The 25,292-nt window shown below is 44.6% G+C and overlaps 1 protein-coding gene and 1 long non-coding RNA gene across 2 annotated transcripts in view; one reads left to right on the top strand and one right to left on the bottom strand.

Annotated features, from left to right (window-relative positions):
• The window catches only part of TNRC6C (trinucleotide repeat containing adaptor 6C), a 39,926-nt gene extending 20,584 nt beyond the window's left edge, over positions 1–19,342 (top strand). Inside the window, 12 exon segments of the mRNA XM_042032664.1 lie at positions 196–318; positions 1,574–1,657; positions 1,972–2,203; positions 3,879–4,046; positions 5,116–5,307; positions 5,448–5,591; positions 8,303–8,419; positions 10,693–10,887; positions 12,195–12,265; positions 13,008–13,147; positions 14,358–14,589; positions 14,592–19,342. Of these exon segments, the coding sequence (XP_041888598.1) occupies positions 196–318; positions 1,574–1,657; positions 1,972–2,203; positions 3,879–4,046; positions 5,116–5,307; positions 5,448–5,591; positions 8,303–8,419; positions 10,693–10,887; positions 12,195–12,265; positions 13,008–13,147; positions 14,358–14,589; positions 14,592–14,720 (1,827 nt within the window). The 3' untranslated portion in view covers positions 14,721–19,342.
• Positions 19,343–22,114: 2,772 nt separating this feature from the next.
• LOC121666740 lies at positions 22,115–24,848 on the bottom strand. The gene is made up of 2 exons (XR_006016765.1): positions 23,990–24,848; positions 22,115–22,283 (listed from the first exon to the last, which is right to left on the bottom strand). It is a non-coding gene; the product is annotated as an uncharacterized LOC121666740 (long non-coding RNA).
• Between the last annotated feature and the right edge of the window lie 444 nt (positions 24,849–25,292).

The raw sequence follows: 25,292 nt of genomic DNA, 5'->3' as shown, positions 1-25,292 counted from the left end.
CTCTTTTTTTATAAATGAGCACTCGAGCACGGTTATTAAGATTCTATTAGAGCCTCTTGTTAATTTTTGGATAGTTCACAGTACTACTTCTGGTCATAGTAACATTTTCCAGCTGATGTCACTCTGATTAATGGCTCACACAGTTGCCACTGTTAAAAGTAAATGTACAATGTTTAATACTCTTCTCTTCTTTAGGTTCAAGCACAGCTTTTGCAGTTTGCAGCAAAAAACATTGGTCTCAGCCCTGCACAGTTAACCTCGCCAATTAATAATCCTCAGCATATGACGATGTTGAACCAGCTCTATCAGCTGCAGCTGGTAAGTTAAAAGATGTGGCAGATAAGCTCTAAATCAGAATTGAAGGCATGAAGATAAAATAGGAGAATGACTAACTAAGTTTTTAAATGACATGACTGATCCTCAAAACAATCAGCTGCTGATTTCTTCGGTGAAGTTTCTTTTTAAAGACAGAAATTTGTATTTTTTGCCTTGGGCTTTATAAATAGTAATTTGCAGAATAATTATCCTTTACAGCTGATCAGTGGAACTAAAAGTCAGTTGTGTTCCTACTGGTATAATAACAGTGTACTCAAACAGCACTGGTCTGTGTGTTACATGGCAGTAGGAAGAACTGTTTAAACTGGACACGTGTGTCACAACATAACGAGAGAAATCTTGGCAGTGCTGGTCACCTGAGTTACCTACAGAACTTTTCCACTTGCCTCAACTAAAAAAAGCAAGTGTAGGGTAAATTTCCTTTAATTAATGGAGCGTATATTAAACACATTGTGTGATAAGAGCGACTTGCTTCTGTGTGCTTTTGGTGTGTTTGCAAATTTTACATCTCTATTTTTTATGCATATGAAAATATTTAATTGAATTTTAAGAATATTTTATAAAGAGGTAATGTGAACTCAGTATTGACCAGGGTTAAACATAAAATTACAGATGACAGACTAGTTCAGGTGCTGGTCTCAGTGTGCTACTCAAACTCATTTCTGATTATTTTCCCTTGTTTTGAGGAGCACAGCATTATTCTCATAATAATTGAACAGTACCCAGCTACCTGAAAAATACCTGTATAGAATTCCTTTGGATTTTGAATTCATGTGTTTCAGAAAAACTTACCTTGTAAAAAAATTTGCTGCCAAACCAACCACTTGAAAATTGTGGATTTTTTTCAGGACTAAAGCAGCACAAGTGATTTAACTCCAAAGTGCTGTCAGAACTTAAAATGACCAAATCAAAAATAATGATTGGTATTTATTCTGTTTAATTTTTGCCTTGTGTTACAGTTTTTTCAGAAAAAAAGGTAGGTTCCTATCTTTAATGACCACTTTTTGCCATGTGGACTTACTAAATTTTTTTTTTTTTTTAAAACCACAAAAAATGAACATGGGACTTAAATAAACGTATTATAAAATACATTTGTGACAGGATTATTACTGTTGCTTCATGGAGTGTTTTCAGAACATTGCAGAGTTTGCCTTTTCTGCATTGTGGTGCAGCAGAGCAGCTGAAGGGAGCTGAGCTTGCTGTGTGTGCTGTGTCTGACCTGTCCCTGTCCCCGCAGGCGTACCAACGTTTACAAATCCAGCAGCAGATGTTACAGGCTCAGCGTAACGTTTCCGGACCCATGAGACAACAGGAGCAGCAAGTAGGTGTCCCTGCCAGCTCAATCTCTGCTTTGGAGTTTGGTTTCAGTAGCTTAGAGAGGCTGAGTGACATTTACCAAAGCAGCTAAAGCATCCTTTAATCAGGAATGCAGTGCATGGCTTGAGCGCTGGACAGGGAAGGTGCTGAGTGATAAAGCTACTCCAGGCCTTGCTGGAGGAAAGCTCTTCACCCCTTAGTGCAGTTTTTATTTGTAAGGAGGTCCAGCGTGTTATTTCACTGTAGAGAAAAGCATAGAAATGTGTTGTGTTTTGGTGGATGACAACTGACAGTTGTTTGTTGGCTCTCTCTCTGCAGGTTGCACGTACAATCAATAACATGCAGCAGCAGATCCAGCAGCACCAGCGCCAGCTGGCCCAGGCCCTGCTTATGAAGCAGCAGCCTCCCCCTCCACATCTATCTTTGCACCCCTCTGCAGGCAAATCAGCCATGGATAGCTTTTCACCCCATCCCCAGGCTCCCGGCCTACCTGACCTGCAGACCAAAGAGCAACAGTCTTCACCGAACACCTTTGCTCCTTACCCTCTTGGTGAGTGCCCTCCTGCAGCAGCTCCACACAGGGGTCCATCTCCTTAATTCACATCTCAGTAGTTTGCCCCACAGTGTAACAAATACAGATATAAGTATTATATATGTTTATTAAATAGCACTGAAATGCCAAAACAACACCGTACCTATGTGGTAGCTGTTCAGGTGGGCTGTATCTGCTCACTTGTGTTCTGCCTACAAAATATCAGAGCAGAAAATTTGCCTAATTAACTGCTTACATATGTTGCTATTTATGAACTAAATATAAATTAACAGCGTTATGTTGTAAAATACACAAATGTCATATTGATAAACAAGAGCATCATCTGGGAAAGTTGTGCAAAGTCATCTTTCTGCTGTAATCAGCACTGGTGAGGCATCAGTTTTAGTCAGTGTATTTCAAGAAATATGTGGATCAGTGTGAAGGAATGCAGAAATATTCTAGTGGAGGTGATTAAACGATTCGAAAACACAACTGTTAAGGAAAAAATGAAATCCTCTGCTCACTGGTCTAAAGAGAAGATTTAAGAGACGTGCAAGAATCTTCAAAAATGTAAAGGAGAGCTAGGAAGAAGTTTTCTTTCATTTCCTAATGCAAGAGGTAATAAACTTGAGTTGCATAGAAGGAGATCTAGTTAGACAGTAAGGATCACATGGTTTAAGCAGAGTAGAGTACTGGCATAAATTATCTGGGAAGTTCCTGAAATCTGCCCCAGCATTTTGTGGTAGGTTAGACATAGATCTGTCAAATATGATTGAAGTCAAAATAAATTGTTGGGCCTGGAGACAGAGTGAACAGAGCAAGCTTTCAGACCTGTTTGCTGTGTGATTGTTTGATGTATGCTACAGACTTCCTTTATGACATAAAGGAATTAATTTAATCTCTTTGTGATTCTCTTTATGCTGGGTACAATAGTATTGCCAAGCTTTATCTGCCATGGAGCAGTTAAGAAGGTAATTCTGACTGCTGTGGTGAGCTGTTATGGCTGGGAGCATCAGAAGGCAAAAGAATTTGTGAATTAAAGGCCTAAGTCTAAGAGGTTCTTAGGATATTTCAGCTTTCTGTGATCTGCTAACATTCAGGATTATACATCAGAAAAGACCCAGATTCGTGTCACAGAAGCATGTCAAAATTATTCCCTAAATAACAGTCTGAGTGATTTTGCTCTGTGTATACAAAATAGAAGCCCAGTTAGTGCAGAACCTGCTCTGATGAACAGCAGCTCTTTGTCTGACCTTTAATTAGTTGCTTTTTCGGGGATTTTTAAAACATTATTAGCAAAATGAAGTGGCAGACATCATGGGGGGGTGCTGGGGAGACATTAGGAATATTTTGGCTTAGTCATGGAATGCTGCAAACTGGTTTAAACACAAAATTCCAGTGCATTCTTCCAAGACAAGAGACTGCAAGTAGAAACACTTACAGCTTCAAAATATTATCCCTGCATGGTTTTTTCTCCCCTTTTTAGCAAGGTTTTAACATTTTCTGAATTCATGGGACTTCTATTGGTGTTCTATAAAAGCAAAAGTTCTTGAAAATGTGCATTGTAAATGCTCCACATGCATACAGCTGTCTGAAAATCAATGTTCAGTAATTCCTGCAGCTGGATTTTCAAACACAGCTTTTCAATCCCTCGGTTATATTATGGATATCTAAGGATCTCTTCCCCCCCCAGCTGGACTGAACCCGAACATGAATGTAAATAACATGGACATTACTGGTGGTTTGTCAGTGAAGGACACTTCTCAGTCCCAGTCTCGCCTTCCTCAGTGGACACACCCCAACTCAATGGATAATCTGTCTAGTGCTGCTTCTTCGCTTGACCAGAACTCCAGCAAGCACGGTAATGTCCCCTGGGGACCCCCTGCCAGCCTGGCTTTTGGTGATTCCACCCACAGTGCAGTTGGAATTATTTCTCTCATGTTCCTTTCTTGTGTAAGCGCTCACAAATGGTTGGTACTGAGCGCCTTTGAGCCCGTGAGATTTTATAGATGGTTTCTGCAGTGAGGGGCTTGCAGCTGTCACTCCCTGCATACAATGTGGGAATGGTTTTTTCATTTGTTGAATTTTGTTGCTGAGAACATAGAGTTCAAGTCAAACAAGCCTTTAGTGTTGGCAAAACAAGTCCTACAGTCTTCTCCTTATTCCAGATCTGCATACCTTCAATCCAAAAAAACTTTACATTGGCTTTCTCCCACAATTTTTCCAGTATCATCAGCCTTTCCCTGCACAAGGGAATGATGGATTACATAGTTACCCAGCCTAGAGTTAGGGGCACAAACTTCTTATTTTTCCAGAAGTGATTGCTAATCTGTTTGAACACCTTTATCCCTAACGCCTCCAGTATCCTGAGCCAGTTATTCCTTTATTTCCTGTACCAAATGTATTCTGGTAGAACATGGGGCTCTGTTAACTTTATTATATCCTGGATTTTATTATGAGCAGCATAAATTATTTCTTTACAGCAGTTTTTTATTCTGCAAGTAGCTGCACTGCTGATGCCAAATTGTTGTTTGATAGTTTGTAGGAACATGAGAACAGCCATTTCAAATCATCCATCCTGTCAGCGCTGAATGCCTAGGGAAGGATGAGATGAGGGATATTCCTTGGTATGCTGTCTCAGCAAGTTCCTATTTACCATCAGTGTGATGGTTTGAATTACTCAGTCTCTTGTTGGCAGGAATTTAATGCAGAACTCTTTAACTTGAGTGTCTAGATTGTACCAGCAGTGTGTCTCTCAGCTGTAATCCCTGCTAAGGCTTCGGATGCTGTTAAGCTTGGCTTACTGTGTTTGCATTTTAGTTTTCTTTTTATCTTTGTAATACAGAAAAGAAAAAAAAAAAAAAGAAAATAATAACAAAATGTATCCTGATGCAATTCCATACCCAAAATCCCCATTTCACTCCTTGCAGGTGCTATCCCTGGAGGTTTGAGTATTGGTCCTCCGGGAAAGTCCTCCCTCGATGACTCCTACGGCCGCTATGATCTGATCCAGAACAGTGAGTCTCCTGCCAGCCCACCTGTAGCTGTTCCTCACAGCTGGTCACGTGCCAAATCCGATAGTGATAAGATTTCCAATGGCTCCAGCATAAACTGGCCACCAGGTAACACAACCCAAAGCCTTGGTGTTGAGCTGATGTCCCTAAAACGCGTTGCTGGGTGGGTTTGTTGAGTCCTTCTGACGCACAGGAGCTTTGGAGAATTACGACTTCACACGCTTCTCTTTTTATTGTGTTTGACACAGAGTTTCACCCAGGAGTGCCATGGAAAGGACTGCAGAATATTGATCCTGAAAATGACCCCGATGTTACTCCTGGCAGTGTTCCAACTGGGCCTACCATAAACACCACGATACAGGATGTGAATCGCTATCTGCTCAAGAGTGGAGGTAAACACACAAATTGCTTCCACATCTGTGCATACTTTCTTTTCCCTTCCCAAAAAGTTGACCTCATTTGGTGCAGATACAGCATATTTTTGCATGTGCTCCTAATCTAATAATGCTTCTGCTTGGAACTGTCACTGAATATCCAGAAGTAATTGTTTTAAAGGAGGGATTAAGAAGTTTCGTGTTTTCCATGGGAATGTAAATATTTTTATGTTGGAAAAGGCTGTCAGATGTAATTTAAACTTCTGTGGTCACTGGAAGTTTTTCTAACCTGTATCACATGGTTTTGAACAAGATTTTGCTCTCCACACTGCCCACCCTCCTGCATACACTTTGTGAAATTCTCAGAAGACACAATACAAAAGTTTCACAGTTGTTGCTGAGGCAGGAGGCTTCTGGTACACTAATTAATTGTAGCTTTGTTAGAAGATCAATAAACAAAACAAATTAGAACTGTTTTATCTCCAAAGCCGTAAAAGAAAAAAAGGGAATTGAGTGGTAAACTAGTATTTCCCAGTGCTATTTCCATTCCTTTTGTTCTGGCAGTGCTTAGTTCAGAATAAAAAGGGAATTCTCTAAAATGATAAAGCATTGTGACTGTGCTACTTGTTAGCTACATGTGCTGGAAGTTGATCAGGGGAAAGGTGGCTTGGTTGTGATCTGAGTGCCAAAATAGCCAGGTTATCTGCACTCTGTCAGAGCACTGCAGTAGGCACAGGAATAGCATCATCAGGCTGTCCAGAAGAGCCTGTCAGGATTAAAAATGTGGGGTTTGTTCTACCAGTTACATGCGTGGTACCAGCACAGATTGTAAATCAGGACTATCCTTGAAGTGGGTGTCCAGCTCTGGGCTTGTTACCTCAGGCAAGGGATGTGAGACATGAGGGCAGGGAATCCAGAGTGTTGATTGCCTGCAGTGATTTTTAGTTGCCTCTTAGCAGGAAGCAGCCTTTCTTTCAGCTGAAACATGGAGTATTTGAGTAATGAGTAAGGTTGAATTAACTTCTAATGACTCCAGAGTGCTTCAAGGGGGCAGGCAGGTTTGAAGTTATAAAAAGAAAAGCATAAAGATGTAATTCAGTGACACTTCAGATACAGTGCACCCAAGAAATACCCTTCAGGCCAGAAGCCTAAACCTACAGAGCTGTACCTGTAAATCAGATGATACCCACTACAGGTCTTGCTGAGAAGGAACATGAGCTCTCTTGGTGCATAATCTGCCTGTGGAACGAAGAAATAACTCCTCTTCTTAAAGAGGGTCAGCAGAGATGGCCTTTACAGAAGTAAACAGGCCCTTAAGAGCTCAGACCTTCTGAAAAGCAGTGCCTGGGGTGGGGGGGGTTAGCATGTGCTGCCTTTCCTCATTAGCTTTTTAGCTTGGTAATAATAGAATTTTAATACAAGCTGTAGTTGCAGAATCTGTTTCTTTATGCTTGTATAAGTGCAGCCTGAAGAACAGAGCTTGTGCTGACTGAGCTGCTCCCCAGGTAGAGGGTCAGGCTGTGGGGTGTGCTGTCCTTGCCCTGTGCACCTAAAAACAGGCAAAACTTAAGGGTTTTCGTTGATTTTTCTTTGCCCTGTTTGCTAATGAAGCTTTGGAGGGTCAGCTCCTATGAGCTGAGAGTTGTAGCCATGAGGAATCAGGACCAGTTTCAGCTCTGTGGGCCTTTGAATCTGCTAAAATTCCATAGTTCCTGCCTGGGGAATAGATTATTTCCAGAGAAGGCCTGATACAGAGTTCTGTTGCTTGAAACTGATGCCTGTATTGGTGTCCCTTGGAGCACAGGGAGTCTGGTTAAGGTAAAGTTTGGTTGGTTGCTGTTCCAGTTGAAAACAAAGCCTGTGTTTTTTATTGAGCTGTGAAGGATGAGATTGTCCTTTTAATTCCTCCTTTCTACCTCAACACAGTGCTCTTTGCTACAGAGCTCACCTGTTTTTATTAGTCAGTTAAAGATGTTTCAGTATCACAGCCCATCTCTGTGTGTCAGGAATGATAAGTCACCCAGGATACACACTTGATTTTGTTGGTGGCTAGAGAGAATACTTCCAGCTCTCCTGGTCTTTGCAATGAAGACTTTTTATTTTATGTTCAGTTTCTTTCATTTGCTGCCAGTAAGGAAATCGTACATAGGCTTAGATAGCTGCTCAGATTGTAAGTGATTGACTGAGGTGGTTTCGTGCTGTTTCAATTATGTTATCAGTTTGAGATGAGATTGCTTAAATATATCCTTGCTTTTACTGAAAGTCTGCAAAAATTTAAAGATATTTGTGGGCATTAGGATGTAGGGGAAGCGTTTACCTTGAGTAATTTAGGACAGATCACCCGTGGTAAGAGGTTAGTTTATCATACACATCTCTGCTCATCTACAGTTGCCATTGCCTAAGTCAGCTGGCAGAGGACCTTTAAAAATGAAGCCTGTTCCTTTGAGACTGAACACTTTAACACTCATTTTTTGAGTATCTTAAAGAAAATGCAGAATTTACCTTCTGCACTACAATTGTTCCTGGGCCAGCTTTCTTCTCTTTCCTTCTAAAGACTTCTGCCCCACTTTATCACGCTTCCAGTAACATTTCATTCCTAGACTTCAGAGACCGGGCTGATGAAAGAGAATGCCTTGCATGGTTTGTATTTGCACATAAGAGATTTGCTTATGTCACACCAAACATCATTATGCCCATCTTTCTTAGTTGCTTCTCTGCTGGTTCTGCAGGGTCATCCCCAACATCATCTCAGAATGCCACGCTGCCTTCATCGAGTGCCTGGCCGCTTAGTGCCTCCGGCTACAGTAGCTCTTTCAGCAGCATTGCATCTGCACCTAGCATTGCAGGTACGGCCTTTCTGCTTCCACAGCTTCTGCATTCCCAGGAAAAGGCCCTAGAGAGTGCTCTCCCACTGCTTCCAGGAGCACTCCCCCAGGCAGAAGTGTGTTCGTAGCCCTGTGCTAGGTGGCAGCTCTCCTGTCAGCTCTGAGGTGGGGAGTGGTGGATGGTGTGCCTGGAATTGTGCTGAGGAGAAATGGATTTATTCCACTTGGTGCCACTCAATGCCGGCATCGAGATCTTTGGTGGGGAGGAACACTGCCCAGGGCCTCAGCAGGAGCAGACCCTTCCAGGAAGAGCTGATGTTGAATTTGTGTTACTGAACTCACTGTTAAAAGTGAAACATCTTCAGCTTAGGAAAAGCTTTAGAAGTGCCTCCAGGAGGTACTTTTTGCATGGCTCTGGAGGGGTTGGGTTTGGGGCTCTTCAGTGTCTTTTAATAGTCAAGCTAAAGCCTGATGCACCCCTATATGGCTGAGCTCATAGGTGAGTTAACTAATTACCCCATTTTCTTTAATGAGCTCTAAATTCTGGATCTTCTTTTTGCAAAACACAGAAATTTTGCTTGCAAGCTAGCTACCTCAATAATCCAGTTTTTCCCATTATAAAAATGTGTTGGGCTGTATAGATGGATTAGAAAAGAAAATGCTGATCCACTGAAAACCCTCCACTTCTCTGAAGGTGCAGCCTCTGGGTCATGCTGCAGAATGCAAAACAAAAAGGGCCTGTTTGGGATGTTTTCCTCCAGTGAAAGGAAAAGAAAGGAGTGGCTCGCTTTTCTTTATCTGCCATGCATTTCTGCTTTATTTGCTGCCTTTTTGTTTTTGTTTTTGCAGTGTCATCTAATGTTTGTGTTACCCCCATGAGAAAGAGTGACATAGCAACATCTGACCTGTGGTGCTGTGCCTGTATCGGGTGCCCCATCACTGGCTGGGCTGCTCTGAGCTCTCAAACTCAGACTTGCTCCTCTCCTCCCACCATTTAACACTCATTGTCATTGTCAAATTATTTTTGCTGCTGCAATTTGTCAGAAGATGGGAGAGTGGTTGCCCTTTCACTTAAATTGTTATGATTCAATATGAAATAATTGAGTTAAATGATTTAGATAAATTGAGGCAATTTGGGGAGTGTGTGTGTATGTAACTGAGTCTGTGATTTTGCAACTGGTAAATTTGGCTTTAGGACTCATAAAATTACTCAGTGGCTGCCTGATGCCTTAAAGTACTGATCCAGTGTAAACTTATATCTGCCAGTTCTAGTTTTATAAAAATTCACAAGATCTTTGCATCTTGGGCTTTGTCAGGCCAAGTTTTTTCTTATTCTCTGCAATCAGCATTAAAGCATTAGGGCAGCACAGTCACAGCATCATTTGCTGGGGCAGAAGGTGCAGGACTGTGTCCCTTTCAGTCCATTCCAGCCCTACATGTGCTGCCAGTGTTGGTAACTGTGCTGTGACAAGGAAATTGGGCTCTAATTGCACAGCACGTGTTGGTATGAGGAGGAAAGGCAGGGATGTGTAAGTCTAAAGGTGAATAAAGACTTGTTTTGTTAATCATTATTTAAACCAATTCTGTCTGCCCCTCTGGGTGCTATGCTTTTGTGTTTGCTGTTCTTGGGTTTGTGTTATTTTATAAAACTTTGATTTGGCAGGAACAGCAGTAAGAGTTTGAAAACTGATCAGGGAAAGAACAAGCAACAGCAGAAAGTTATAAAGACTGACAGGTTGTGATATGGTCTGATCTTCTGGAGACTTAGTTTTTCTCAAAGATACTTGGAAAAAAGAGTATAGGTTACTTCAAATATTCAGAAATAAAGTTTTTGTTGGCCTTTGATCTTAAGAATTTTAATAATGCATTAGAAGAACATATGGACCATACTGAATTCTTGATGTTAGATAAAATGAGTTGTGCAAGAAAAAGTGTTTAAGTCCTGTTAAACCTTTGAGAGAGACAATCTTGAAGTGTTTCATTATAATTCTGGTGAAATCAGATTTCAAACACCTATGTCCATTTTCTGAACTTTTTTCCATGTATCATCTTTTATAGAAAGCAAAACAATAGATTTTCCAAAGGGAGCTGTGTATGTAGCAGACAGTGTGAAGTTCACTAAACACAAAAGTACTTGAAATTGTGAACACAGGTGTAAGTAGGTTCAAAGAATACAGGATTTATAGCACTGGATGGTACAAGAAGTTGTTCTTTTCCTCCTGAGAAGTTGGAAGAATGTAGCCCATGATACCCATGAATGAAGAATACACAAATGCATTGGTTTTCTATTGCAGGTAAACTGTCAGACATCAAGTCCACGTGGTCCTCTGGCCCGATCTCTCACACCCAAGCCTCTCTGTCCCACGAACTCTGGAAGGTACCCAGAAACACTACAGCTCCGACAAGACCTCCTCCAGGCTTAACCAACACCAAGCCATCCTCCACGTGGGGTGCCAGTCCCCTGGGCTGGACCAGCTCTTACTCCTCTGGTACTCACAGCTCTCTCTTCTGCCTCTTCTTTGGCACTGTTTGCTTTTCACTCTGCGTGTGAGGCTCCAGAAACCAGAGCTTCAGCACAGCTAGAATGGGTCTGTTCTGGGGATGCATGTCCTGTCTCTTTATTTCAGTTTGGACAAATTGTAAATGAAGCATCTTTCAGCTGGTCATATTGGTAATTTTACATAGGAACTGCCCAATGTATTTAGCTCCCAACTAGGTTTTTTTTTTCCCCAGTTCCTTAATTTCTAAAAATGTCTTTTAAACATGTGCCCTGTCTTGTGGTGTGATGTAAGACTGTCCACAAGGCTTCAAGAGGAGCCCATGGAATTTAATATGGAACACATGGATGTGAAGCATTTAGGACCTGATGGCATTGCAGGGCCCTCAGGGAATACCTGAATTTTTTCATACAGGCCCTTTTTTTTAGATGCCATTGTTTTGCTTTAATACAAATATGAGAAACCATGGATCTGGCTGTATATATATCTATATTTAGATATCTCTATCTGTATAAATAATAGATATATATGCAGGTATTACTCCTTTTTTATAAAGCTGACTGTTTTAATAATCTACTTACACTAAATTGAGAATTAAATATTCTTCCATCTTCCTGCCATTTCTTTTGGATGTTTCTTCACCAAAACCCCACCTGGAAGGGCAGATAAAGCTGTTGCCAGGATTCTCTCTGGGGCACCCACAGGATCCACTGTGATTCTCAAATCCCTCTCATAACTATCAAGCTTGTACAGCTTCTTACTGTAAACTGCTAAGCTGTAAAGCACCAGGCTGAGGTTGGCAGAGAGGTTCTGTTGGTTATGCCCTTGTATCTTCAATCAGGACTTTGTCAGTGCAGAAATACCTGTTTTGAATAAGTCATACACATTAATCTGTCACTGGCAAGAGAGCAGAGTGCTGCAGTGCCATAAAAATCTTTATTAGCAGCAGCAATCTGAGCTTGGACATCAGAATTGCTTTTAAAATGTGTCTTCCAGATTAATTCTAATGCATCCTGAGGATCCAGTTTGTTGCCATACCTGCATCTGTTAGCTCCCTAATAGTTACTGTGGGAGTATGAAAAATGCCACAGATATTTGAAATGTAACAAGAGCGGCTTTTCATTCAGCAACCTTTCATTCCAAGGGAGACAGTAAATCAAGGTGTGAGGCAACTGCTGTAGGATTTATTTTCAGCAGCACTGAGGCTTGTTAGTGTGTTGTGATTCCAGATAAATTTGCCTGTGAGATGCTCTCCAGAGACCGTGATCAAATGTTTTGTTGTGGAATTTGTGTTGCAGGTTCTGCATGGAGTACTGACAGCTCAGGGAGAACAAGCAGCTGGCTGGTTCTTAGGAACCTCACCCCCCAGGTAACTGGAATTGTACAGAGCTGGGCAGGAAAAGACACTTGGGTTTAAGAGATGATGAGAGCAACATTTAAGAGATGATGAGAACAACATTTAGCAGCCTTGGCTATTTGATTTATTTGAAAGAAGAATAATTATTCTGCATTTATTACAAGTATCTGTCTTGTACAGGGAATTTGTTAAGTTTTCAAAGTGCTGTCAAATCAAGTATGAACTTTCTAGCCTGTAATTAGTCATTCAGTGGGCACCATTGCTGTGTAAGTTTGGAGGTGAATGATGATGTAAAGCACATAGAGAGATGTAAAATCTGCTTTTCCTATGGGTTTTTTGGGTTTTTCTCATATGTCTGTCAAATCCTCTACTTGTCCTTCACAGTGTCATTCCAAAGGAAGAACATAAGCCACAAAGCCTTGGATGCTGACATCCAAATTAATCTTGGGGAAAATTTAATTACATTTATGAAGTGTGTTTTTCCTTTGACTTATTTCTGGATTTCTATGGACTTCTAAGGATAAAGACAATTTGTATAACCTAAAGTGGGAAAATTTGTGCCCTGGACTGTAGGGAATTCTTAAAAAGACAGGATGTCTCCCTCAATGCAGAGAGCAATAAGTGTGTAATTAAGTACTTCTTTTTTCCTTTCACTTAAACTCACTCTTTAGCTTTTAAACACTTGTTTAACAAGCATTTAAGGTAAGATCACAATACCACAGGTAACCTTTCCTGCCCTTGCCTCTCTTCCCAGATCGATGGTTCCACACTGCGGACACTGTGTTTGCAGCACGGCCCTCTCATCACATTCCACTTGAACCTGACCCAAGGGAATGCTGTGGTCCGATACAGTTCCAAGGAGGAAGCAGCCAAGGCCCAGAAGTCTCTGCACATGTATGTTTCTGCTCCCTCTTTCTTCTGTTACAAAGTCAGTTCTAGCTCAGAAAATATTTTCCTAGTTACTAGTTACTTTAATCTTGATTTTCAAGATTGCCTAATGAGAGAAACAGAAAAGTTAACTGGGGGTAGATACTCATGTACTGCTGAATAAGAGGACATTACGAAACTTTATTTATAATATCCTCAGTTAGGACTTGTCACCTGTAAGGCCACAAAGAATTTGTAAGACGTGATAAGGATTCCCAAGGAAGCTCAGGGAGAGCACAGGAACACGGTTTTAGCTTTAGAGAGAAACAGAGAGGGTAAAAAAATGCTACATAAGGAATGTGTTCATGGTGGTCACCTTTTTTAAAAGGAGTTATGAGAGAAGGGTATGACAACAAAATGTGCTTTTTAGGAGTTCTAAAATCCATGGGACTAATTGGCATAAGGGCTGGAGAATTGGAGTGACAAAATCCATGCCATTTGGGAGGATAAAGAATACAGAGAGTGATGTTTGGAAAGAATATTTGGGTGTTTAGGGTTGGAAAGCAATTCCCTTTATCAGCAGGTTATAGCTTGAGCATAATGAAAGCACTGAGGTAGTGGGAGCATCACTTGGCTGGTGAGCTTCTGTCCTTACTCCTGAAGAGAATTGAGGCTCCAGGATGTGTCAATTAGAGGAGGTGGTCTCCACATGTGTGGATTTGGGTGTCGATAGGTGTAGAAAGGTGGATAGAAAACAGGACAGAGAAGGCTTTGTCAAAGACACAGGGATTGCTCAAAGTGAGTGGATGTGGTGGAAATCTTCACCTCGATTTCAGCTTGGGGGAAGATGGATCCCTATCACAGAATCACAGAATTGCTTGGGTTGGGAGGGACATTAAAGTTTATCCAGTCCCACCCCTTGCCATGGGCAGGGACACCTTCCACTGTCTGAGGTTTCTCCAAGCCCCATCCAACCTGGCCTTGGGACACTTCCAGGTGCCAGGGCTTTACCACCCTCACAGTGGAGAGTATTTTCCCAATATCCCATCTAACCCTACTCTCTGTCAGTCTGAAGCCATTCCCCCTTGTCCATAGCCTCTCTCCACATTCCCCTGTAAGCTCCTTCAAGCAGTTAGGTCAGGCTGAACAATCCCAATTCTCACAGCCTTTCCCGACAGAATATCCACCAAAAGCACTCTTTGCCACCCCACACCTCACATCTTGCTCGTGCCCTCAGGTGTGTCCTGGGCAACACTACCATCCTGGCGGAGTTTGCTGGTGAGGAAGAAGTGAACCGTTTCCTGGCGCAGGGGCAGGCGCTGCCGCCCACCTCCAGCTGGCAGTCCAACACTGGATCCACCCCGAGCCGCCTGGGCTCCTCGGGCAGCTCCCACGGGCTGGTGCGCCCCGACGCCGGCCACTGGAACCCCCCGTGCCTGGGGGGCAAGGGCAGCAGCGACCTGCTCTGGGGGGGGGGGTGCCCCAGTACTCCAGCAGCCTTTGGGGCCCCCCCAGCGCCGACGACGGCAGAGTCATCGGGAGCCCCACGCCCCTCAACACCCTCCTGCCGGGGGATCTGCTCAGCGGGGAATCCATCTAGGAGAGGAGAGAAAACAAAATGGAAATAACAATCATCAGCACTAAAGGAAAACAAAAAAAATTAAAAACAAAAAGAGAAATGGAAAAAAAGAAAAAAAAAAAAAAAAGAGAGAGAAAGGTAACCCTTTCCAGTCCCGGGCTTGATGAAGAATCCAGCTTTAACCCATGAGACTGGCAGCCCTCCTTAGTACCTCTGTCCAATATCGAATCCGAAACTGCAGAAGTCCTTGTGAACTGTTCCTGAAACAGTATGGGCTCCTTTGGTCAGTGTCACATGCTAATGACAGGTTTTATTTTTTTTTTCATGGCTTTTTTTTGTTTTACATCGTCTTTTTATGTTTGTATGGTGATTTTTCAAAACCAAGTATAAAAGCTGCTTAGAATAGGTCTATCATGAAGGGCACTTTTCAGAATTTGGGCTGGAAAGGGTTATTTTATCAACTGGGGGGGGTTGGGAAGGGGGAAATGAAAGCCTATTTAAATGAGCCTGTGACTATTATGCACATTACAGAGGCGGACCCAATAATCAGAAAGGGTGAAGTGTGATATTTACCATTGGTACAGAAAAGTGATGAATCCGAGTGGCAACTCTGGACTGTACAGGTTGAAGGGGGGGGAGGGAGGGCAGGGTTGGGGTATCTCTGTGTCCACTACTCCCATGGATCTGCCTATGCACATTACCCTTGTTTCATTACTTTTTCATGTCATTTTTTTAAATCCCAAAAAATATAAAAAGTAAAAAAAGAATAAAAAAAAATCAACAAAGAAACAAAAAAAAAATTTTAAAAAAAAAAGCAACAAACCATATCAACATGCAAATACTTGAATCCAGCAGGCCAATAACAAAATGTGAACGCTTTCTGAGTTGAATTATTACACTTCCAGGTCAGCATCAGTACACAAAAAACAGGCTCTAAGAATTTTTTTTTTTTTGTTTAAAGTTCAGACTCTATGTTTTTGTTGGGACAGATGTGAGTGTGTGTGTGTGTGTGTGTGCCTGTGTGTGCGTGTGCCCACATGTGGTTTAACTCAACGTGTGAAGTTTTCTCCTTTGGTTCAGTATATGCTTTTTATTTGCTCATTGGTCAAATGTTTAATTGTTATTAGCTTCTAACTTTGCACTGAGTGTCCGCAGCCCTTCTTGTAGCTAATCCTGTAATGGTAAAAACACACAAAAAAAAAAAAACCAAAAAAAAAAAAAAAAAAAAAAGGTAAAAAAAAAAAAAAGGAAAGAAACTGATAGAAGGGGCCGGCGACAATTCACGTGTAAATGTTTACTCAAGGACTCTTACTGCATTTTAAAAATTACAGTGTGTATCTCTGGAGAATAATATGTATATCTACCTTTAGCGGCTTTTTATTGTGGACTAATGCAAGAAAATTATTACCGGAGTATTGCACCATTTTTCCATTCGGAATATAAAGTTTAAAAAAAAGAAAAAATACTCTTGTTGAACTGTGGCCATAGATAATTGTAAAGAGTTGATAGTTCCCTTGCAAGCAGGAACAGAAACAAGCACTTGGACATAAGTTTTGACTGCTTTTGGAGGAGCCAGAAGTTTTGGCTCCCACCTGTTTACAGACCTTTTTTTCTCCTTCAAACTTTAAAATAAAAAAAGGAATTTAAAAAAAAAAAAAAAAAAAGAGAGAAAAAAAAACAAAAACAAAAAAAAAGACTTCCATCGTAAAGAAAACTATTTTCAGAATGAAGATATGCTACTTCAGAGCTCTGGGATTGAACAGTGTTGTTGTATTATCCTTTTCTTTGGCCATTGCTGTGTACTATTTTTGTTGTTGTTTTCCTCCTCTTCGTCAAAGTGGCGAAAACTTTGTGATCACTATCTTGCACATGGTGGAAGATGTCTCAGGAAAGCCGGGTTTCCCGAGGAGCAACTCCACACCATTTCATGTATTTTTAAAACCCAACTCCTAGCACTGAAGATATTATTAAAAAACAAAATAAAATAAAAAAAAAAGACAGTAAGAAAGAAGAAAATACCTAATCTAATGTGTAGCAGTTACATATTTACCAAATAATGGACTCAAAAGAAATAGATGTTTGAAGAGTGCTTTATATATTAAAAAATCGCTTTATGTTTAAAAAAAGATCAATGTTTTTGATTGTTTTGAAAGGAAGAAAGACAATGGAATAACATACACTTCAAGTATGTTTTAAAAATTATATGAACATTGTGCTCCCTGCCTGCTTGGATCAGGAAACTTGTGCATTACATTTTTTTTTTTTTTTGGAAGATTAGCTTTTTAATGGTTTTATCAGATTTAAAGGGTCCTGCAAGATTGCAAATTAACAAAAGCTGGTTTTATAGAGGATCATGAACTATGCACAAACTGGGTTCAAGACTTGTTTTGTTTTTTTTTTTTTGTTCCTCAAGTTTTAGTAGTGTATTTAGCTGAATAACCTTTCCTCAGAGTAATTGCATCTCATTGCCATTACACGCCTCCTACATATATATTTTATATATATATACACACACACACTTATATAAAATATGTATGTGTGTATGTGCGTGTTTACATACAATTTTTCCATGCTGAAGTTTAGCATTGAGTTGTAGAAAAACTCCTGATATTTTCAAATTGGGAATGAAAATTTCTGTTGGAGGGGTTGGGGAGGGGGGAGCTGGGTGGGTTTTGTTTCTTGGGGGGGCTTTTTTTTTTTTTTTTTTTTTGCCTTTCCTTTTGAATTAAAGATGTCTGTAACTCTGAGATTAAAAAGAAAACCAACAATTGTGGCTTTTAATGTTTATTCTCCTCATAGAATGTGATTGTTAAAAGAACATGCACCGAAAGTTGCTTTCAAGAGTACGAAGATTCTTTGAAACTTAATAAATTGCAGTTTTTTCTTGGCTGTTGAAATAATGTGTATTTTTCTTTTACGCAGGGGATACTAAATATATATATATTGTTAAATCTGTGAAGGTATTTCAAGGAAGAAGTTTAATTTTGAATGAGAATGCAGTGTACAGCCAGACAAACCCCTCCTGTGCGTGTGCTCACCCCTCTGCTCTCTGCTGGTGACACTCATGAGCTTTTCCATCAACGCTTTGCACGTCTCATCCAAGAGCAGCAGTACCCATTTTTGTGTTCCAGTTCTGTTCTTCTCATTTATCCATGTCTTTAGTACCACAGTAGGTGAGTTTGTAACCCCCTCCAGCCAGGCCCTGGCTCCACCCCAGTTTCTGGGCTGGATGTCTCTATATATAAAGTGCCAGTTCCACTGATGTTTTGGAGGTGAGCAAATAGCCCCTAAAAAGGGGGATAAACGGCAAAATATTTTCATGTTTGGCCTTGCAGGGTTTGAGTTTAGGAAGATGTTAACCACCTGAAGGTTCTCTTACCCAAAGATGCCAACCTGAGGCACAGGAGATGCAGGGCTGAGGGTTCATGGCGAGACCCCAGCCTTGCTCCCTTCCCTGGCTGAGCACGACTGGGTGTTCTCCTCCTGCCTCCCCCAAACCAGTCCCTGGCCCCTCACTGGCACTGGGGCCACTGGTGCTGAGTGTGATGCTCAGCAGGGCTGGCCCCAGGTCTCAGGGGTCTGAGTTTGTCCAGTGGAGCTCATTCCCCCAATCCTTTTGGGAAGGAAAGCATTGCCATGAGCAGCTGGATTATCGAGAGTGTTCCCAGCCCTGAGCCACCACCCATGCTCTCACTGGGATTGTCCATGAGCCACAATTCCAGAAGAAAGACCCAGTGGGGCAGGGGGTCTGAGTTGTGTTGGCAGATATGATACAGTTCAAAATACTCAAATCCAGCTTTGGGATAACTTCTGTTATGGAAACAGCAAAAATCCCCAGTCTGAAGCCTGTTCTGCCAATTTTATTGATCTGGCCCCAAAGTCACACAGCTGGTTTTTACTGGAAGTTGCCTCCCCTCCCACCTCCTGTATATTTTTCTCTTCCAAGAGTTTGTCGTGGAACTTAAAAGAGAGTTGCCTTTTCCTTCTGTGATTCTTTCTTTGGTTTGTGTTTTGTTGGGCATTTTGTCCTTGGCAAGGAGGGCTTTCAGTTTTGGTGTCTCTGGGTTTTGTTGCCAAGACATTGAGGCCCCTTACGGGGTCAGGTGTTTTATTCTTCCATGAGGTTGGCAGCAATGACTTTTTGTAAATCAGATCCACTCTTAAAATTTAGAAACAACCCCCCCCCCCCCCCCAATATATTAAAGGAAATTTCAGCTTTTGGCCAAAACCAATCTTTTAGCATTTTTGTAGCTGTTTATTTTTTTCAGTGTCATTCTTCTGCTTCGATGCTATCCAGTATTTCTTAAATTGTAAAGAAAACTCCTGATGATCAGGATTCACCCTCTGGCTGCAGAATCTTTACAAGAAAACATTTTTAACACTTTGTGTTTTTCTGTATATTGCGTTTGCTGTACCCTCCATGGCACCTTCACTGCATGGCTCCCTGCCTTTAGGCCAAGAGAATTTCTCTTTCCCAAGTGGTCTGAAATTGTCAAATTTCTTAGTTCTTTGTCTAGTTTGTGGGTGGCACTGGCAGAGCAGATGTTTTGCTGTTCTCCGAGAAATATATTATTGTTCTTGCTAATTCAATATATGATTGTGTATGTGAAGGAGCTTTTTAATTAAAAACAAAAAAAATTGTATATGGCTATCTGTATGTGTTAAGAATTACTGGAGTTGGAAGAGTCTGGAAATGGAATTGGAAAACCCTTTAGGATTTGGGTTGTGGGCAGCTACAGCGTGGAGCTCTCCTGTGCCAGCGGACCCGAGGTGAGCTGAGCATCCCCTGATGTCGCACCCGAACTGCTGCTCTGAATGTACAACCCCGCGTCCCGCCGAGCCGCTCCCGGCCGGGGGAGCGCTGGAGAACGGGACACGGAGCTCAAGGAACTCTCGGTGCCACCCGCACGGATGCCTGGCGTGCCCTGCCCGGGGGGAATCGCGGCTCCGGCAGCGCTGGAAGTGCCCTCGGCTCCAGCGGGATCGGGAGGTCCCTGCGGGTCCCGGGACTGTCTCACCCGCGTCCTTGTGTCGCCTCGGCGGCGGCAGCGCACCCGTGAAACCTTAACTGCGGGGCAGCCGGCCGTGCTGTGCCCTCAGCTCCCCTCCTTCCCGGGCCGCCTCTGCCAGGAGCACCCTCCGTGTGCCCTGGAACTCGGGAGAGGCCCCCCAGCACTCACCCCACCGTAGCTTTCCCAGGGAGGACGGACTCACGCCCATGTTCTAGTGGGCTCCCGGCGTCTCCACCCGATCGCTCAGGTTACTCTGCCAGCTCCATCCGCAGCGCCGGCCGGCCCTGCACGGACAGTCCCGCGGTCACCACTGTCCCCACCGCCCCTGCTGTCCCAGGAGGATGTTCCATTGACATGGAGATGACACTTTTTTGTCCTGTGTGTGCCCCCCGTGTTTGTTTTTTACTGTCCGATGCATTGCAAATGAGTCGCTTGTAAATTTTACTCTGATGAAAACGTGGTCCCGGTGCAGTCATGATTTCAGGGTTATTAAAATGTTGTAAAACACGATGAGCTGGGACATTGCTTTGCTTTCAATAAATGTGGTTGTTGGTAAAGGGGGTTGGCCTTGACCCGCCTGTGGGGCTGCTGACTGCTGGGAGAGGTGTGTGTGTCCCCCATCTGTCTGTCCCGAGTTAACACTTCATGATTTTAAATGTTCATTCTGTTCAAGGGATGGTCTTGATAATATTCACAACTGTGGCAGATTCCTCCATAATTTTTCTGTTGTTCCACCTCCTGGATCCTTCACCCACTTCTTAATTTATCTGAAGTTATTCCTCGTTTATACTGCAGGCTGCAGACTTGTGTGATTAATAGTGTTGGAAAGCACCAGATTCTCTTTCCATTTCTGCAGTAGGCCTCCTTGTTTGGGTTGCAATATTCAGGCTTTACAGTTACATTTTACTCACAGGAGTACCTCACTGGACTGGGAAAAACTCGCATTTTTTCATCATTTTGTACGATTTCAAGCAGGACCCACTTTTTCTGCCTTTTCCTGTCGCTTGTCTCTCTCCTTCCCATCTCTTCCCTCCCTACAGATGACAGGGAACTTCTGATTAAGGCAGAGGACGTGATTTTTCCGCAGGTAAAGAATGGCAGCTTCTGCATTTGTGAAGTCTGTAAACTGCCTAATTAGAACTGTAATCCCAGTGGGACATTGAGCAGAAGCATAAAACACCTGAAAGACATAGGAGGGGATGCACATCAGTCCCCACAGCTAAGCAGCCCTTGCCTCTTTGCTGGGATAACCACAAATTCCCGAAGGAAAAGGCTGCAAATAGCTCTGATTACCCTGTGATGCCTTAATTGCTGAGTGTTTTCCCAAAAACTGCTGGGATGGTGTTTCCCAGCACACTTCCCCAGCTGCCTGAGCCTGCAGCATGGAAGGAGGAGGGTGGAGAGCCCAGGGACAGGGCTGGAAGGAATTGCACAGGGATCTGTGTGATTTGTAGGGGAGTCTCATTTCTGAAAGAGCTAAAAATGGCTCAAATAAAAAAAAAAACAAAACAAAACCCACAACAACAAAAACTTGGTTTCCCTGCTGGCTCAGTGATGCATTTCTCTACAGCATCACTGTGTAAATATGAGCATGCAGTGAGCTGGTTCTGGAGCTGTGTCCAACTCAGTGTTGGACTCATATCCTTTGTTTCCTGCTCATCAGCTTTCTCTGCTCTTGGTTTGGGAGTTACAGGTTCCACAGCAGCCTGGCTGGGAGCACAGCTGGAAGTAGTTTCAAACTCATTTCCCCAGGGTGCTTCAGTACCTTTCTTGGAAAAATCCTTTTTCTGGGGGCTTTTCAGAAACACAAGACATGAATTGGGCACTTGGGACCAGCAAAGGAACCGGGGGGAATCTCCGGCCTAGGACAAGTCTTTGGACTTGTGACTCCAGCCTAGGACAAGTCTTTGGACACCCCTTGGTGCTGCTTTTGAGCACAGACATTCAGAGACTCCAACTGGGCTTGATGGAGAATAAAGCTTTAAAACTCTGTCAGCAGCACAAAACTATTTGTTTGTTATTTAGTGGAAGTTAAGCACAAAACGCTAAACCCTCATAATATGAAATTTAAGAGACAATGTCGGTAATTTCTGCCTCTGTCCTTAATTGGGGGGAACAGAAGGAAAAGCAAAGTATCAAAAAATAGCAGGACCCAGTACAAGGTGGGAGATTGTGTTATCTAGTACAGACATCTCACGGTAGAGACAGTGATCTTTATGCCCTTACAGCTCAAACACTGATTTTTTGATCTCTTTTAGAGAATCCAGGTATTCTAGGACATTGGAACCCACAGCGGGCACCGTCTTTAGATGAGAAAGGGAAACTTTCTGAAGTGAGTTTAAAGGGAATTGGTTGAAGTCTCCTTTTCTACTTGAACCTTTAACAAAGTTAGGAGGTTAAATATCACATTTTTCAAAGGGGTTTATTCTTAGAGTTCTTGTCAATACAAGACATTTAAAGTGCAGAATTCCCTTTGCACAGCAAGAATCGATGCGTTCTTAAAAGTGCTCTGCTGGTTTCACTGTCAGTGGGACCACAGAGGGATCAGTCTTGTGTCCAGCTGCTGTGGGACCTGAGAGCAGAAATACCAAATCAGAGGATTTATCAAGTCTTTTACCTTTTTTTTCTTTTACATATTTATCACAGAAACCTCTGAAAGTTCATGGTCTGCAAAACAAGAAATGGTTACCAGCACCTTGGCATCTCCCCGTAGGTTACAAGACTGCAGCATAAGGGACGTCGGGGTTTCTACAGCACAAACAACGCTGGATTCTGCTGCCCTGGGATTAATGCCAGAGCCAGAATGGGGATGATCAGCTCTGTAGTGAAAAGCTGGGAAGTCACTGCTCAGAGTGGAGATTCCTGTGGTTTTGGAGGCGTTGCCTGGCTCCTTTGGCCCCAGTCTGCCCTGCGAGGCTCAGGGGAGGCACTGCCCTTCCACGGCTCGAGGCACAGCTTTGTGTCAGGGGAACAAACCCCGCTTTTCCTCTCTTCCTCTGCAGCACCCCTGTTCTGCGAAAGCACGACCATGAGCCTACGGGGTCGCAGCTTTCCTGAGGGCTGCCTGGAGCCTCAGCTCCGAAGGATGCAGGGCACGAACTCAGGTGTTTACAGAGCAGCTGGGGCTCCTCACTGGAGCCTCTGGATTTTGAAAAGCCTTTGTATCAAGCAAAGCTCAGCACGCAGAGCTTTGAGCTGTCAATTAAAAGGCAAAGGACTGTAAATCCTCTTTGCAAACGCTTCGAGCCCTGCAGTGGGTGGTTCCCTGAGCTCCTGCAATCTGTTCTGTCCGGGGAAGAAATCTGCGGTGGCCCCGTGCCTGCAGCAGTGTGGGCTGGCGGTCACAGGGGTCAGCGGTCACCAGCGGCTGGTGGCCAGAGGGGTTGGTGGTCAGAGGGGCTGGCAGTCACAGGGGTCAGTCAGAGGGGCTGGTGTTTGCAGGGATCAGTGGTCACAGGGAACAGTGGCCACAGGGGTCGGCGGTCACAGGGGTCGGTGGCCGCAGGGGTCAGTGGTCAGAGGGGCCGGTGGTCACACGGGTCGGTGTTGGCAAGGGACTGATGGTCCCATGGTCAGTGGTGGCAGGGGTCGTTGGTGAGAGGGGCCGGTGGTCAGAGGGGCCGGTGGTCACGGGGGTCAGTGGTCACGGCGGTCAGTGGTCACGGGGGTCAGTGGTCACGGGGGTCAGTGGTCACGGCGGTCACCGAGCCCCGCGCGCAGCCCCGTCCCCGCCCCTGTCCCCGCTGCAGTTCGCGGTGTCCCCACAGGGTGGCGCTAGGGAGCCGCTCCGAGCCCCGGGCTGCTCCTGTGCCCAATTCTTTGCTTGGCCACAATTCCAGGCGGATTTTGCGTCCCGGGCTGGTGTCGGAGGAGTTCCGTGTGCTGGCGGCGGCTCTGCCGCAGGGGTGCAGAGCAGGGGGTGCTGGGGCCGCGCTGCACGGGGCTGGCTCCGTGGCTGAGCTGCAGGAGAGTGGGGCAAGCCGGGACCAGGGCCTGTGCGTGGACTCAGTCATGGAATCACCAAGGCTGGAAAAGACCCCTAAGGCCATGGAGTCCAACCATTGACCCAGCACTGCCAAGCCCACCACTAACCCATGTCCCCAGGTGCCACAGCCACGCGTCTTTTAAATCCCCCCAGCGATGGTGACTCCACCACTGCCCTGGGCAGCTGTGCCAGGGCTGGACAAACCTTTTGGAGAAGAAATTTTCCCCAATATCCCATCTAAACCTCCCTTGGAGCAACTTGAGGCTGTTCCCTCTCATTCTGTCACTTGTTACCTGGGAGAAGAGGCCGATACCCCCGGCTCCAGCCTCCACTGCGGCATTTCTCAGCCTGAAGCCGGGTGGGAGCTGCATGTCCAGGGTGCAGCCCTGAGGATGCTCCCGCTGCCCTCCCCAGCGCGGGGAACTCGGCGACCTTCCAGGTCTTTTCCAACCTAAACAGCTCCACGATTCTCCGAATCCCAGCCCGCCGGGAGAGCCCTAATGGGGCTCATGTGATGCGGTTTACTCTCTCCAGAGCACTCAGCGTTTCCCCGGCGCTGCGCCTCGCTCGGCCAAAGCTCCTAAAGACAAACACCCTTAATTACCCCCTCAACGAGTAAGTGCCGCTTTTGGGTTCAAAACGGTTTTTTTGCTCTCCCGCCGAGTGTCCTTGGCGTGGGTGTTCGTGCCGCGGCCGCGCATCAATCAGGGCCTGAGCAAACTGCAGCTCCAATTAGGGGCAGCCCGGGCGGCAGCTGCTCCCTGCCCGCCGCTGGCCCTGGTGCGGCTCCCGGCCGCCAGCCCGGTTCCCCCGATTGTTTGTGCACACAAATTAAGCGCGAGCATCTCGCGGCGGTCTGATGGGATGTGCTACATGATGTGGAACAGAACAGGGGGGATCACACGGAGCTCTTCTCCCGGGGTGAGCGTGGGGACAGCGCTGGCGTCGGCGCTGGAGGCGAGTCTGGAGCGAAGCGGTGCAGCTGGGGGAAGGGGAAGAAGAGTTACGATGGGAAGATGTTCCAGATCTTTCTGGTGTTTTGAGAATGGGAGGAGCAGCCCTCGGTTCTGAGCGTTCGCTGCGATGTTTTTTGTAGAGAAAACAGCGCCAGGGACCTCAGCACCAGCCAGAGCAGCACTGGGAGCCGGGTGTGTCCCGGCCCAGCCCTCACTGCTTTCCGTGGGGCTGGGATTTCCAGAGCATCCCTGTGCAGGGAGAACAACACCCACGGTCACCCTGCAGAGGCAGAGCTTTTGTCCCACTGTGCCTTTATCCCCCTGCAGAACATTTCCCATCCCAGGTACCAGGCCCCTCTCTCCACACATGGACATAACAGCAGCCCACCTACGGAAAAGCAGCTCCAACCTCAGCTGACCACCGAGAGCCCAGGCAGAGAAACCCCTCCAGCCCCAGAGGTGGCATCGGGACAGCAGCCACTGCTCCCTGGGCTGCCGTGCCAGGACAGCCAGGCAGTGCCCGTGCGTGGCTCACTGGAGACAGGTTTTCCCTGGATCCTGTGCCCCTGGACATTGCAGCAGCCCCCAGCAGCCGACTGCCCCAGGCCATATCCATGGAGTGCTCCCCTCCACACGCTGC

Source organism: Corvus kubaryi, unplaced genomic scaffold (assembly GCF_017639235.1).
Source record: "Corvus kubaryi isolate FWS band 111438036 unplaced genomic scaffold, C.kubaryi_AGA036_p1.0 37353, whole genome shotgun sequence".
Classification (NCBI taxonomy): Eukaryota; Metazoa; Chordata; class Aves; order Passeriformes; family Corvidae; genus Corvus; species Corvus kubaryi.
This window is presented reverse-complemented; position numbering and strand designations above follow the sequence as displayed.